Raw genomic sequence first — 16,709 nt, forward strand, 5'->3', positions numbered from 1 at the left:
GTCATGCTGCAAGGCAAGTCTATCCCTGACCCTGATTCCCTCTCACCACATTTCCATCAGCAGCGAAGTAAAACACATCTAATCATTTCAATTTTCCCCCTCCGTCGCAGTATTATTAACATTGTTAATTTTCTGAGGGCTACAGCCCAGAGGGGAATGTCAAGGGAAATGCATTATGGCGAGATATTCCATTGATCCGCCATTATACACACTTATTCGGTCGCTGTAATGGCCTAATGTTACCAAGAGGCCAATTTAAAACAAATGTAGAAAACAGAAGGCTATTCACCCCCGAAAAGAAAGAAGCACTTAAATCCAAGCGTGTGATGTCAATGTATAGACATGGTCTAACATCCAAAGAGTCCCACTGCTTTGTTTCATGCTTGTTTGTGCCGCTGCCGTGCTTTCGTGTTACCACCAAGACGAATTATCTGGCAAAACCATCACTACTTTATCACGAGAGTTGCCTGCTGGATGAACTTGCTCGTACACAAGGAAGCTAACGAATGTACTGAATGCATGCAGGGCTTGAAAGGTTTTTAATTTTTCAAAAGGAAAAAATAAATTACCTAGCGAATAAGTAGTAGTCTTATTTTACTGTACTATTTTGAAAGTAAAATTGAATTTACTAAGATGCTAAATGGAAATGAGGACATCATCAGTAGAGAGGAAAATCTGAAAATACAGAAACAGAAACTCCAGCTCCCACCAGACATGCACTGAAGTCCGAACATTTTCCAGAAATTCTTGGGAGGGGCTGTGTATGAGAACACAAATGTCCGAGTTAGTTGCTCCAGACACTTTTCCTTCCAGTCGCCTTGTTAAAATGTCATACACACAGAAGTTGCTGACGGAGATGTCCACGTGGAAAGACGAGGAGATTGGAGACCTTTTGGCGATAAGGGCCGACGCCAGTGTCGACGTACTGTTAAATAAAACGCATGATTTCCGCAGAGGAATTTATACATTATGTCCTGCCGCCTGCATGCTCTGCCCAGGCGCCCCCCCCGCCCCGCATTAATGTTCCAGACATTTTCCTGTTGTTGTGAACGCGTCTGACCCAGACAAACTCCTGCTGCGTTCCTCATATGTGAACTCGGAATGTCCGAATTTCCCAAAAGATTTTCAGAGTTCACATTAACTGTGTGAGTGAGATAATTTGTTCCTTGTTCTCTGAATGTGAGCTGCTCAAAGTCGCCCCCATTTTCTTTTCTTTGCAGAGGATGTGATTTGAAAATTCAATCAAATATTCCAGTAATGTATGATATGGTACAGGTGCAGTCTATATTTCTGAGTGCAAAGAATATTCACAAAAGATTTTGTATTCATCAAAACAAGCCAAACCTCTCAGTGAAAAAGTAAAAGTTAAATCCTCCCGTCAATTATCTATCACCACTTCGCAGGGTAGCCAGGGCCACTCCCAGCAGACACTGGGAGAGAGGCGTGGTACCCCCTGGGTCACCAGGGCTGACACACAGAGACAAACAACCATTCATGCTTATATTCACATGGACAATTTAAAGGCTCCAATTTACCTAACCCCAGTGTGGGAGGAAGCAGGAATACCACGCAGACATGGGAAGAACATGCAAACTCCACACAGGCTGGTGACAGTGGTAACCACTATACACCAGTAAATATATACTGTCAATCAGGCAAGTGAATTTTATTTCAAATGCATTTTGTTACAGGTTAACTGTAGTCTGCACATCTGATCTGATTCAATAAACATATCCAAGAAACATAAAAAAAAAGTATTTAGATTCAATATCATTAGTTATTTAACCTTTCCATGCCTTTTCATTTGATGTCTCACCACCTGTCCACTTCTGTAGAGACAACCACACAGCGTGAACCATCATGCAGCATGAAGGAGGAAGACTCCATCTCTGCTCAGAAGCAAACAAAGCGCACACTCACTCACTGCCATCACCTCAAAGCGGTTTCTCCTTCTCTGGAGCAGAGCAACCAGAGGAGGATTCGCCAAAGAGACACGGCTTCACAACAACGTTTGCACGGAAAAGTTGACCACTGGTGAAGGAGACAGTCTGTTAGAGACAGACTTATTGCTTCCTGTTTTTTACCAAAGTGAAATAATGTCAGGTTGTGTAACACACCCTAATTAAAAGTACAGGAATTAAGGTATCACAATACACTGAATTAAAGTTGTGTCTCTTTTTGATGGTTGGTGTGTGATACAGTATGTCTGGTAACTAGACTAGTAGCCTGCAAGCACAGTAATAAAGTCAATGAAATGTGATCATCCTGATGCAATGACAATAAAGATAATTGATTGATTCCTTGAGTAAAGCATGTTTACTAACCAAGAAAGTATTGTCAATACATTTGCTTCGCTAACACTCATTTTGAAACGGATAAATTCAATTTTTTTAAAGAGGCGGTTTCAGGTGAATGGTGAACAAAGTGACTAGATCAGTCTCAGGCCTGAGTTGTATTGACAAGGGGCCATTGAATATTTTTGAATATTTTGTCACATCGTAACGTGGAATTCTTTTGGTCAATTTGCTTAATTTTTTACATTTGTCAACAGGATTATGTAAAACCTACAGAACAGATTTCCATGAAACTTCATAGAGTGATGGGACCTGGGTGAAGAAAGACATTTTTGTGCAGATGCGTACAAAGAGGCGGATGGAGGAATTTTTTTCACTTTCTATAACGTTGCTGTTTTTTTTACATTATCATCAATTTCCCAGAAGTCCACGCTGGGATCTTGATGAAAGACAATCACACATGTTTACTAGATTGATATCAATGAGTTTGTGTAATTTGTTTCCGCTTGATTGGATTTAAGGAGACTACTTGGTCTTCTCTGAAGTATGCACACTATTGAGTTCTGTACTCTAAATAAAATCAAGACAGGTTCAATGTTATAAATTCAGATCACTCATGAACACAAACACACACACACTGGTCAAGTCAAAACCGGAGTACTGGTATATTTGCTTAATTTAGATCCAAGCACAGAGAGACAACCTTTGGAAAGTTGATGTCTTGGGGTCTTTAAACAGAAAATATCTGCCTGCTCGGCCAGAAAAGTTTCAATCGTATATTTTTGCCATTAATTACCTTTAGTTGAAGTAATATCACACCAGGTCTATTAGATTTACATATAGTTTTTAAAAGCAGCAATCACATGCCACTTGTTGCATTTAAAGGGGCCAAACCTACAAAAACCTGTAACTACTAATACATGTGATAGCAGTCATATGGACAACTATCCGTACGAAGCGTATAATCAGCCCTGGGTAACATAATCGTGCCCACCCAACGCCGAGAGGTTCATCAAGCTCGCAGTGCCTACTGTACGTACCCAAAAGTCGAAACCACACAGGGCAGAAAATAGTAAATAGAGCAGAGAAAGCTTTTTGAAGAGACTGTTAAGAGCTTAACGCATTCCCTAATTATAGATCTCACTTGCTCCCTTTTGAAGAGAACTGTAAATGGGCACACGCCAAAGTTCTAGATCAGTACAAGTCTTATAAAACTGAGGAGAAACAGCCCACTGGGGACCACTTTTCAGAAATATAGGAGCTTTTTTACCTCCCCTCTCATTTCACCTAAATGTAAAAAATAAAGCATTAACGAACGCTAAGAAGAAAAAGGAACACTTCACTTACAGACGCACATCAGTAACTGAACATGTGTCAAATGAGAGGGGAAGGAAATCCCTCAGAAAGTGTGATAAGGTTGCCACGTATAACACACGTATCTGTGAGGATTTGACGGGATATAAGAGGACCACAGGAGACGTTATTGATTATACTGCTTATAGATTTCAGATCTCTACGCAGCAGGTGTTGTCATCGTCTGCCTTCTGTGACACTTTGCCCTCAGTTGGAGTTGAGGTTCACAGGTTTATGTGACTGCGAGCGCAAGGAGTGTGCGACCATGTAAACTGTCGCATGTCGCAGCCTTTGTTCTCCTCCACTCACACCCCTCCTGGAATAAGAAAATAAAGCAATGAAGGTCAGTTGGAGAACAGACTGCCAAATATAGCTGCTGTGTTCATGTGAGGGCCAGACTCTCCAGAACGACAAGCCCAGCTCTGACCATGCCCTGTAATTGAGGAGAAAATAAGGACAGAAATTATATGTTTATTTTTGACAACAATTTTAATCTTCTGTGCTCTCCTTCAGAAAACGAGACGCCCACAAAAAGGCTGAGAATCTGTGTCGCCCGAGACTGAAAGTTGAGTTTTGTTTAACCAAAAAATTAAATCAATGAAATGTAGCAAAAGAAAACAGTTTCAAATGTACGATTTTCAGCCTTTTCTCTTGAGATTCATCTTTAGCGTTGATACATCACAGATAAAGAAGTGCATGGAAATAACATTACGATAAACTAATGACATTAAAAGCTTATTTTACTTGTTAAATATATGTTTAACTATATAAACAACCTAATTAGATTATCTTTTTGAATAAATATAAAGGATAATGATGCTTTTTCTTTTTTGTGTACACACTGTTGTATATGATTAAATGAATAGTTTAATAACCTTTATATGTAATGTATCTATACATGTACTTGCTTATTTCTACTATGATGTGCATGAATAATTGTGTCATGTAAATTTGTGCTTTAAAAATTTGTCATCCAAAAAGAGTATGGCTTCAGCATTGGTGGGTTTGTGCATCTCTGAATTAAAAGGTTTCTAAATACAATTAAAAGATGATTCATTATCTAGATTCTGAAAGTTCAAAGTGAATTAATTGAAAATTATGATTTACGTCAATATTTTAAAAGCAATGTTTACACAAGGTTTAACAGGCGGAGAGACGAATGGCCTTAGTTTGCATACATGTAAGTTACGAGCATATTTAAATAAGCAAAATAAGACAAAATACATTTGTTTTTTAAATATGTTCCTCTGAAAAAAAAAACATTATTCCAGACTCAAACATTATTCATGATCACAAAAAGATATTTGGAGGATTTTGAAATAACACGTTGCCACCGTCTCTGGCAGTACTTCGCACTTTCAAACTTCCAGCCTTCACATATTCCTCTTTTTTTCTATTTTAATCATCGTGACTTCCTCGAGGAAACAATCCTGAGAGTCGGGTTTTTTTCCTCCCTCGTCAGTACGCGGTGCCTTGAATTCATTTTATTTGACGCGATAATCTCTTCTTTATTTTATTTAACGACTCGCTCCTTTCCCTCTGCGCTTGTCTGCGCAGCTCAGTCTCTTTAACCATCACAATTAACGTCGAGAAAAGGGCCCGTAAAAGCGCGTTTAAGAATATTAGAAACAGAGAGAGGGTTGAAACCCAGAATAATAAAATCTCGGATGGAAACCACAGACTTTTTTTTTTTATATTTATGTGGCTTCATGTTCTTTTGTTATTTTTCCTCTCACACAGAGAACATGGAGCTTTAGTCCAACTTTTTTTTTTGTATTTACACTTCTGCAGTAACGTCGCATGAATAAAACGTATCTATGGAGATGCCGTTAAGTGTTAATTCTCTTGCTCCGCCGGATTAATCCCAGTGGAAATGATCCCAGTGTAATTGAAATAATATCCACATGGTGATTGATGAGTAACCCATTCATGCGTTTATCTTTTAAAAAAAATCAGTTTTTGGGGAGGTGGGATGTCCCCTCTCGGAGTTCTCCACCAATCCCCGTGCGTCTTGCTCCATCTCTGGTTTTTTATTGCTTCTCTGCAGAGTCTTCAAAGAGGCTGTAATTAGGGGGCGGGCTCCCTGCGCCTCAAAACACTTCCCCGCGTTACTGCCTGACTTCTTCCAAACTGTCCCGGGACCCTGAGCTGCGCCTCTCCCGCTCCCCTCCCTCAGCTTCCTACAGGATTTAGTTTCTCAGGGATGGCCGCATCTATTCTGGAGGTAGGGAATGTAATTGTAAGTAGATTTTCGTTTCTTCTTCTTCGTCTTCTTCTTCTTCATACAAGTACAACTTTTTATGATGTGATTATTGCGGAGGTTTCAGGTCGAACTTAATGTGAAGTCATGCGTGTGTGCGTTTGTATGAGGACACTTAACCCTGGAGTTTAATTTGAATGTTATTGGCATCTGACAGACACGACCTGATGATAATAAACTTGTGCTGTAGAGGATGATGAAAATGATATGAAGAAATATCTTCGTTTTTCGTGTTTAGTGATTCAAAGCAACTCACATTTCAGGTTGTGCTGCTGACAGCTGCCCAGCACCATGAAACTCACTCACATGTTACTCTCTAACCATTATTGTCCATATGCCTTTGATTCCCATTTCCTCTGTGCACATTCCCTCACTCATAGTTTAATGAGGTGTTATCTCACGTGGCCACATGAAGCTTTACAGTTACCAGCAGTGAGTGAAAATCGTGACCAACGCGGCGACTGTTGAAGTAGAAAAAAAAGTTCAAAAGATCAACAGGATGCAAAGAGCTCAAGTCAGGGCTTGTTGGTAAAGAGACATAAAAGTCAAAGTTATGTGCTAGAAATAAGAGAGAGCCTTAGTGTGCCTTTAAAGCACATTTATTTTTATGATATATATACTTATGATATAGATTATAATAAGTACTACACACAACAGATCAACGATTACAGCAAAGACAGAATAAACTATTGCATATTATTGCATTATTATTGCATATTGTAGAAGCACACACAGTGATGTTCCATAGAATAACAATACAAGCAATATATTAGTGATTTTGCTTTAGTTGTATCCATATGTACAGCGAGTAGTAACAGTAGAAACGCGCCTCTGACACCGTTGCCTCGTGGAGAGAAGTAGAAGTATCACATGAAATATTTTTTAAGAAAAATGAAGTTTCCTCAGTGTTTTATTTCTGTTCTTCTTTTCTTTTCTGTTCACTTTAAAAGTTTTTTTTTATTCCAAAACAGCTAATGAGTATGAATGTTTACAGGAAACACCATGGCATACATGGACAATCAACTTGATTATGATAGATGATGGTTACATCTAAATCTGTAACACTATACAACAGGACCAAAGTGAGACCATGAGCTTGTCTAATCAATGTCATTATGACAATAGAGGAACAAAAACATGTTTGACAAGCTACAGTTGGTAGTGCAGTGCTTAGATACACGCATACACGGTTTTATAAAACTTAAAAACAAACATGCATGCGAAATTAAGAATAGCTTGTAGACAGCGGTTTAAGTGAAACAAAAGAGCGAGGGAATTCCGCCTTTGCTGAGCAGAGCAGCATAACAAGCATAAACATTCACTGCTTTAAATTGCCCTGACCACTTTGAAAATAGAGAGAGAGCAGAAAGAGCCAGCGGTGGCAGTCAGACATAAGTTTTTTATTAGAGTTGACACTGACAGAAGCAGCAGCAGCAAGCAGCCATTTCCTGCAGACAGACAGTCTCATTTTCTCCCCTGTCTCCTCCTCCCCAGGAAGACGCACGCTATGGCTCCAGTCCTCTGGCTATGTTAACTGCTACCTGTAACAAGTTCGGCAGCACCAGCCCCATCAGGGATTCAGCTACACCCAGTAAGAGCGGCAGCGCAACTCCAGTAAAGAAGCCCTACATGATGACCTCTGACCTTCAGACAGTGAAGAATGGCCGGACCGCAGACGGCAGTGGCCTGGCGGACTCCTACACTGGCTCCTTCACCACAGCTGGAGGAGGGGGAGGAGGTGGTGGGCTGCTTACACCCACTGGAAGCCCCCCTCCTTCAGCCGGAGGCTACACTACAGAGTATAACCCTTTCTCCCACTCCTTCCAGACCTCCGTCTCCCAGGACCCGTCTCTTTTAGTGTCCAAGGCCCACGCTACGGCTGATTGCCTCACCAGTGTCTACACCTCACTGGATATGTCACACCCATATGGCTCTTGGTATAAGGCCGGTATCCACCCTGGCATCACTGCTAACCCATCTAATGCCACATCCTCCTGGTGGGACGTCCATCCAAACTCCAACTGGCTGTCAGCAACGCAGCCCCAGGCGGACGGAGGCCTCCAGGCCTCCCTGCAGCCTGTAGCACCGCAAGCATCCCTGAGCCCCCAGATATCCAGTTACAGCACCGACTTTACGCAACTCAACCCGGCACCTTACCCTTCTGTGGGCCTGGGCTCCTCCTCACACCTCCTACAGCCTTCCCAGCACATGCTGTCCCAGGACATGTACAAGCCCAAGCCTGTGCAAGGCTCAGGGATGATTGAGAGTCCCATGGGCCTAAAGCCTGCCAGGGGATCAGGGGGCTACAGTGGCGGGGCACCCACTAGGTCCTCATGTGACTGCCCCAACTGCCAGGAGCTGGAAAGGCTGGGAGCCTCTGCTGCGTCCCTGAGGAAGAAGCCGGTTCACAGCTGCCACATCCCAGGCTGTGGGAAGGTGTACGGCAAGGCCTCCCACCTCAAAGCCCACTTGCGCTGGCACACCGGCGAGCGTCCCTTTGTTTGCAACTGGCTGTTCTGCGGGAAGCGTTTCACCCGCTCGGACGAACTGGAGAGGCACGTGCGCACCCACACACGGGAGAAGAAGTTCACCTGTCTACTGTGCAACAAGCGTTTCACACGCAGCGACCACCTCTCCAAGCACCAGAAGACCCACGCAGATTCTGCAATGCAGGGGAAAGCTGTGGCTGTGGAGGGAGAGGCAGATCCTCGGGGTGAGGAGACTGCAGAGCTCAACACCAGCGCTGTACCCACCAACCCTGTTGCTGACCAAATCACCAACGGAGATGAGAAGACTGGCACACCTAACGGAGTGGAGAACAGCAGCGGACTGTTGGAGATCTGACTTCATTAAATCGTCTATTCAGTGCTTTTTTGAGACATGGTGGACTTGTTTTTTTATGGTGAAAACAAACACCTTTTAAATAAATGAGTATTTTGTTTTATGACATGAAAGGACATCAGATTAAAAAAGACTTAATATGATAAATGACTGAGCATGTTGCAGGTAGCAATGGCTTCATTTACTGTGGACCACACACACACACACGATTAACAAGCGCACAACATGAGCAAAGCCTGCAAACATAGACCAGTGCACAAATATATGCAGGCACACACAAATATGACCAACTAAACCAGGCTGTACGTGAACACAAATATATCATGTGTGTTGCATGAGCACATGCACATGCACAGAGATAACTATTAACAAATGTGCAAGCATATATAATGCATACATATAAGCGCACACACAAACCTGTGTCTGCACACACATGAACACATACAAGTAAACATGCTCATGCACACATTTTCTGCCTTTCAAATGAGACAAACCACTGGGGAAATTTAATCTGCATAAGCAGAAGGAAAAGAGCTCTGAAGCCGCAAAAGGAAAGTAGTTTTACAACAAGACTTATGGTCGGGATGATGTAGTTGATGGAGCGTTGCATGCCTAGAGAAAGAATCAGATTTACAGCTGTACTTTGATACTTATTCATTATTACTGAAACAATCACAGGACAGTCTTACATACTGCTTCTTGTTGCCAAAGACGTTTGGTCTCGCAATTTACTTTTTGTTTGCTGTTTGCTTCTTACTATGTCTAATTTAATTTCATATTTACATAAATAATCTAATTTATGTCTTAAATTATACACATGGAAGATTATCTTGCACCCTGTATGAAACAGAATGCCTGTAACAAATGCAAGATGGTTGAAGCTGGCCAAAAAAGAAATTAAAATGCATTAAATTAATACTTTTTCTCTTATTTATTAGTTATAATGTGGAGTTTAGTGTTTTTAAAGATTTATTTATAGATCTTGAAGTTAGATGTGCGTGTAAACTATTTCTCTATAATCTTTTAATTGTGAAGTCTTCCACACCTGACAATGTAATAATAATAAGGGCTTCCCCTTGTTTGTACATACTATATATTTACAACAATATATGGATAATGTTAGGTGTGTTATTTTTCTACTTTTTTTATGTATTTTCTACATTTTGTGTTACTTCCATGATGAGAACGATGCCTGTGTTGCTTCAGTTAAACGAAACGTAAACTTAAGAGCTTGATATGTTGATTTTGAACTACAAGTCTTTGCAGATCTGTTGTGATATTTGTGTTTAAGATACTGTAAATAGTGATAAAGCATGAAACCTGGTAAAGGTGCACATGTCATTATGAGTTGTGGTGTGGAATCATGACTGTTTTGGTGCTTTCTAAAAGTAAAGAAATTTCAAACTCATTTCTCCGCTAGTGTTATTCTTGTGATTCAAGGACATCTTGACTTTGAGAAGAAAATAAAAAAGTTGTTCCTCCTTGAGCACGAACAATCTCCTCCACCCTTCACTTCTCCTCCTCCTCCTCCTCCTCCTCCTCCTCACTCACTGTCCTTCTTTTCATATCTTACCATATTTCCATCTCACCCTGTCCAAGCGAATACTTTCATTATCTTTTGCAGCACAAACAAAGCCATCCACTGAAGTGAGGTCTTAACTCCACACAATGACCCCCTTTCAGAGAGCCACTGTAGTTACACTCAAAGACAATTACTCCACTCTCCAGCTCGAGAGGGGTAATTACTCAGAGCGATGCTCCGGCGGAGTCGGGACAGAGGAGGGGAGGGGATTAGGGGACAGGGGAGCTGCACTTGTATTGTTTATTGAAGAAGGTGGTCCGACAAAGGACCCCAATTAAGACAGGATGCGGGAGCAAAGACGCGGAGAAGACACTGGACCAATTACATTTCACAGTGTGTAAAAAAAACAAAAAAACACTCCAATTTGGGATCCTGCTAGAGCACCGTGCACATGGTGTCGGTTTCTTGAGTGTGTGCGACAGTTAAAGCCACTCGCTCTCTGTCCAGTTTTCTGCCTGGTCATTCAGGCCACATTGCAGACTAATAAAAATATTTGAGGTGGGTGGACTCGCCGCGCTGTATCAAAGGAGCGATAGCCTCAGGAAAGAGTAAACGAAGCCTGCAACAGATGTGTTCTGCTCTGTAGCGGTGTCAAACAAAGATTTATAGAAGGGGATCATTTTTATGACAACGCTACTGGTAACAGGTGACGTTTTAAAAGGATGATAACCACATAAAACTAATTTAGAGACAGGAGGAAACACTTCCCCACTCTGGTAAAAAAAAACTGATTTACATTTAATAAGTCATGGGAAACAAATGGGGTAAGCAAATAGAAATCAAACATTTGAGACATAAAAGTTTAGGATCTTCGTGAAGACCTGTACAGGGAGAACCCCCCATGAAACTCTCCTGTTGTAACATTTACACTTCCCAGGCTGCATGGTTCCAATTTAGGGCTTCTAATGAGCTGTAGTTGAGGTCAATTTATATAAAACGTCCCGGGGCCGACTCTGTCATCAGGGACCGACATGTTTACGGTGGTCTGAAGTGGGCGCACGGTCGATTCCACAGCATAAAAGGCAAACAGGGAGAATGGGGTATGGGCAGGGTGTGTCCGACCAGTGAGTGAGGGTGGGGGGTTAAGAAGACAGTCAGTGGGTTTTAAAACCGTCGCTGCTACTGGCCTTTTTTTAAAAACACACTCCCTGGGCAGTGGTGGCGGCGGCAGCATACTGTAGCCTTAACTTTATTTTTACTTCTTTTATTTAGAAAGCCAGGAAACATTAAGTGTTACTTCAAATAAGGTCATAAAAAGAAAAGTATACATGCAGTGACACATGAGGACGGACAATCTGTTCCATATGGTTTGCCCACTCATGCCCCTGCACTCCATTTAACAAAATCAAATCACTGCAGGCTTTAATAGGACTACAAAGGTTGTTCCAGAGGATCAGACACACCTGTTTAAGCCATCACGCAGACCATTTCCGACCGAGCTCACACAAAGACGTAACTGCTAAACATTCACTCAAGCAGTGTTTAGTGTTAAGTCCTTGATGAGTTAGACAAACTTACACTGAATGAATTACTCCAGAGGCTCTCGACTTCCTGAGACTCAGATTCCAGCTCTTTAAAATGAGACAACAGCTCCTCATGATCTGCTGAACAAAATGCTAATGACTCCTTTTCTCTCCATTATCTGGTCCTAACTGAGTGGTCACGAAGAACAATGGCCTGTGCTTTGGCATAGCCACAGGCACGGGTTCCTGCTACCACCTACCTGTGTGTGCAGGGCAGCGGGAGGAAGGGGAATGCGGGGGAGGCATGAGGCAGGACAAAAGCACAGGTGTCTGCAGGTGTGGCTGGGTCTCTGTGACAGAGCGGGGGATAGAAAAGGGGGGAAAGAATGTCAGCACGCCCAGAGGCTCAGCGGTCGGGCCATGAGTAAAAACAAGATAAGGCTGTTATGGCGAGGGGGGAAAGGCAGAGTGACCTGAGTAAACCACAACATGACCCGGAGAGGAGAAGAGGTCGGGCTAATATAAAACAGAGGAAACATACCAGAGGTAAAAAGGTCAGGCTATCTCAGGCTATCTCTGAGATGCTGTGCTTATCATTTACATATCAGGAGAGGAAGTAGCGCCATGTTACAAATAAGTAAAAAAAAGATTTGTGCATTCCATCATTCATGCAGCCAAGTCAGTTCCCATTGTGGTAACATGCCTCTGAGTCCAGCTGATGCAACAACGCTGCATCTTGCTGCACTGTGTCCCGTCTCTCCTCATCGCGCTCCGTGAATCATTATCGCGCTGGTGACGGAGGCGAGACCACCCTCACGTTTCATTTCACAACACAAACAGCAGCCTGCGCTGTGTTCGCCTTGCATCATCAAACCTGGAGTGCCTCTCACATTTCCAGCTCTAATCGCACAAATATCGCAGCCTCTCCGAGCCGAAGAGCCGCCTTTAAAGTTTAAAAGGGAGTCCTCCCTTGCTGCCCAATGCACCAAATGCACCACTAAATGAGGCCATTTTGTTTATAGGAACTGTGGGAGAGTTGTGGGTGACTCTGTGCCCCTTTAAAAAGATAATATCCTCCCCATTTAATGGCCTCCGGATGACAAATTGCTTCCAGGGGGAAACTTAGTTAACAAAATTGCAAGTGTGACACTTAAAGACATATCCACTCTACTTAAGAAGTTTGACATCCATAATTCAATTGTGCCCAGCAGTAGGTACAGTAGATTTTTTTAAAGCCACATTTGCCTGAGTAAAGTAGCACTTGATAACTGATCCCAAGTATTTCTCATCATGCAGCATTAATATAGATGTGTAAATATGACAAATGATTAATTTTACACACAGATTTCAAATTCAGGATCATTTAAGGAGATCTACTGTAAGCGCTCATATATTAGAGGAGGAACGGTTTACTTGGTTTTGACCTCAGCGGAAAGTTGTTTTCATCGACAAGAGGAAAAGCCCCATATCTCTTGGAGCTGGTTGGAAAAACACTTAGAAAAATTGATGGCTCATTATAACCTAATACTCTTACAAATATCTGGAACACCCATAAACTGTTCTTTCCCTTTTCAAAATGCTCACGATCTTGATGGTATTCTGACTGACATACAGCCCAAACCATTCTTGTTTGCTTTTTTTTTCTGAAGCCACTAAATACTTCCTTGGAACATTTAAAATGTGGGGATTTAAGCAGAGACAGTGCAGAGGAGGATGGGTGGATGTGTAAAAACACAAAACCCTCAGGAGAAAAAGGTAGAGACACAATCAGACAGACCTGCCATTTAAAGTACAGTGGTAAGTGAGAAAAGACACTAGAGCCAAACAGCAAATGAATCTGGATTCGGATCAACTGAGAGAGAGAGAGAGAGAGAGAGAGAGAGAGAGAGAGAGAGAGAGAGAGAGAGAGAGAGTCAAAATGCAGAGAGAGAATGATGTGGATTGGAAGCGGGAGCAGGATCCAGGGTTGGCAGGGTTTTGGTGGAGGAGTGTGGTGGTTCAGAAGTCCTCCAGCGCGAGGCGCCAGTGTGTCCGGCGGGGGCCCTGACCATGAGCTGCCTCACCCCCCCAGAGCCACGGCCACAAACCCCCTCTCCCCCCTTCACCACCAGCACCGCCACCCATCCAACCCAAAACCCACTGGCAGGCAGCGCTCCACTGAAGCTGCTGCTGCTGCTGCTGCATGTTTATTTAATATTCTGAAGAAATTGAAATATCTTTGTGGGTTAACTCACATACATACACAATTACACATCACACACACACACACACACACACACACAGACAGACAGTACATGCATGCACGCATACATTCACACACACACACTGCCACCACAATATATAAATAAATAAAGTAGAGTAATAATGTTCTCTTGATCTGTGGCCAAGAATAGAGTCGTGGAGAAAAATCTTTTTCAAATGGTGTTTTGAGCCGCGCGGAGGGAGGAGCGTGAATGTCTGACACTGCATGTTGCCTGAGCCTGTCTCCCACTGACTCCCACCGCGGAGAGAGAGAGAGCGTTAACAAAGTGGTTGACAAACAAGCCACAGTTCCCATGTGAAGGGAGGAGACTAGTTGTGAGAAACAAATAAAGAGAAATGTTTACATTTGTAAATCAAATCATTTAATTCATCATATGTGGATGTAAAAAGTTTGCATTTTTACATTATATGATATTGGGTGACTCTTGAGTGTGTAGCCCTGTGAATGAGAAGATGTATATGAGGTGTTTGTGAAGTGTTAAATGTAGAAATGCACAGTGCCAGAGCGCTTTCTGTGTGCGTGTGGGTGTGTGCGTGTCCATGCTTGAGAGCACGGCACATCCATATGAAGTCTCTGATCATTACAAAGCAATTCCTTCAGACAGAAATCCCTTAAACAGCCTCGGTTTTGGGCTTCACGCTATCCCCCCCTCCCCTCCTCCTCCTCCTCCTCCTCCTCCTCCTCCTCCTCCTTCTGTCTCCTCTCTCCTCAACAGCCACCAACCACTGCTGCTGCCAAAAATAACACAGGAGCGCCACTCGAACCCGCGCCTCACCGCAGCGCAGCTTGGCCGCAAGAGAGGGATCAAAACACACACAAAAAAGGAAACACATCATATCGTGGAAGGAGGGGAAAAAGAGCATTCATACAGCGCCATGCCTGAAGATATCCACTGATGATTTTGGCAAGCGGGGAACCACACATACTAATGCGCCCGGGCCAAGACAGGGGAAAGCGGAAAGTGTGTTTGTGGAATTGTGTGCATACATTTCGGATGAAGTATATTGTCGCAGCTACAGAATTTCGCTCCCGATTCCCCACTCACTCAGTGATTTAACCGCTGTAGCTCAATAAAAAACACTTACACCATCACGTTATAGGTCAATAAATTAGGGGCCAAACGAAGGGGCCCCCCGGCAAACAAGGCCAATTACCGCTGAGGGTGTATGAGTTGTGAGCAGGAGTGGTATCCTCTGATGTCAGATAAATCACGGGGCTTTGATTGTAGGTTTGGGAGTTCAAACGCGAGACAACTTCTACTCATTGTCATGGCCGATTCACTTTTGTGTTGCGTTTGGCAAAGACGGGCTCCTCTCCACTGACAGACGGGTGCCAGTGAATGAAGCCATTAGAACCCAAGTTCTGTTTCAACCGCGGCCAGGAAGGGGTTTATGAGCAAACCATCACGGGATTAATTGTCCAGCCGCAGCAATAAATGAAATGATGGAAAGGTGGAAAATGTAGTGAATTTTTTTTATGGAAGTGCTGCTACGTTAGGCGGAAGGTTCTGAAATTGAGGGTCAAAAAGATTATGATTATGATTGCTCCTAGTACTCAACAGGGGAAAGGATTCAAACTGAACTGAGACACAAGACACAACTTAGAATCAGTTGTTATTATTTTATCATTGATTTCATTGCCATCACTTTTTGCTGGCCTGAATTATAGTATAAGGCAATCTTCCTTCCCGTCTTAACACAAAAACAGGGCCTTTATCTCAACTTACATGTTCACATCCGAGCCACTTAGACCCTAGAACCATTTAAATCAAAGTTAAATTGCTTAAAACCCAGTTCTTCTCACTGGCTTTCCACTCAAGTTGAGTTTGAGACCTTGATTTAATCTGTTACTTTGCAATTCTCAATTATTTATGATGTTTAACTTTTTATTGCTCTTGAATTTTCTATGTATTCCGCGGTTTCTTCTAAATATCTTTTTATTTTAAGCCTGACAGCACTTCGGGCCTCAGAGATTATTTTAAACGAGCTATGTAAATAAACTTTGACCTGACTTGACTGGATATGACTTTTCAAAATGTTATCTAAAGAAATTGCTTTTACTTTATTTTCTATTCCATTGTTTATATGCTGCCTTGCACCATTTTGACTTGGAAACGCATGTTACTTGGACCAGGGACTTTCTATTTCATTGTTTTGTACTTTAAAATACATTAATGTATAAAGATTTAGCCATGTAAAGCACATTTTAAGTTAGTCTTTAAATGGGTCCAATAAGTAAATTGTGATATTCATTGGAGAGAAGTATCTGTGTAAGTGGAGCCACTGCAGCAAACCTGGATGAATGGTCTGTGTTGGTGTATTATGGTGGAGACAGGTGCCAGAAACCCCAGGAGCTCAAAGCATCCAGCGACAGAGACGTTCATCATTTAGACACATCAGCGACTGACTGTCGCCCTCTTCTGGCCCTTTGTATTCATAACAGATGACTGCAGAGGGAGCAACAACCTACATCAGGAACAATTAACCTTGTGATTATAATTGGAAAACCTTACATTCATAAATTCCTTCCTAAACATTAGACATTAACCTCTAACCAAAAATAAAAAAGCGAGCTTGAAGAATTATTTCCTGTGACTCTGGACTGAAGTTATTGACCTGTTTGAATTTATCGTTTGTGGGGATTTAATTCATCT

General features: G+C 42.4%; 1 protein-coding gene across 2 annotated transcripts; it reads left to right on the plus strand.

Moving 5' to 3' along the window:
- Window positions 1–5,771: 5,771 nt before the first annotated feature.
- sp7 (Sp7 transcription factor) lies at window positions 5,772–10,147 on the plus strand. Of its 2 annotated transcripts, none has more exons than XM_034586249.1 (2): window positions 5,772–5,871; window positions 7,402–10,147. In XM_034586249.1, the coding sequence occupies exons 1-2, from the start codon at window positions 5,851–5,853 to the stop codon at window positions 8,749–8,751; spliced, it is 1,371 nt and encodes a 456-aa protein (XP_034442140.1). In that variant the 5' UTR covers window positions 5,772–5,850; the 3' UTR covers window positions 8,752–10,147. The 2 variants fall into 2 exon arrangements, with proteins under 2 accessions (XP_034442140.1, XP_034442139.1); XM_034586248.1 differs by having other exon boundaries at window positions 5,775–5,886.
- The last annotated feature ends 6,562 nt before the right edge of the window (window positions 10,148–16,709 follow it).

Source organism: Hippoglossus hippoglossus, chromosome 5 (genome assembly GCF_009819705.1).
Source record: "Hippoglossus hippoglossus isolate fHipHip1 chromosome 5, fHipHip1.pri, whole genome shotgun sequence".
Lineage (NCBI taxonomy): Eukaryota > Metazoa > Chordata > Actinopteri > Pleuronectiformes > Pleuronectidae > Hippoglossus > Hippoglossus hippoglossus.

Coding starts and splice junctions, on each gene's coding strand:
- sp7 (XM_034586248.1), top strand. CDS start 5,851: ATGGCCGCATCTATTCTGGAGGTAGGGAATGTAATT. Junction 5,887..7,401: donor TGGAGGTAGGGAATGTAATT/GTAAGTAGATTT, acceptor CCTCCTCCCCAG/GAAGACGCACGCTATGGCTC.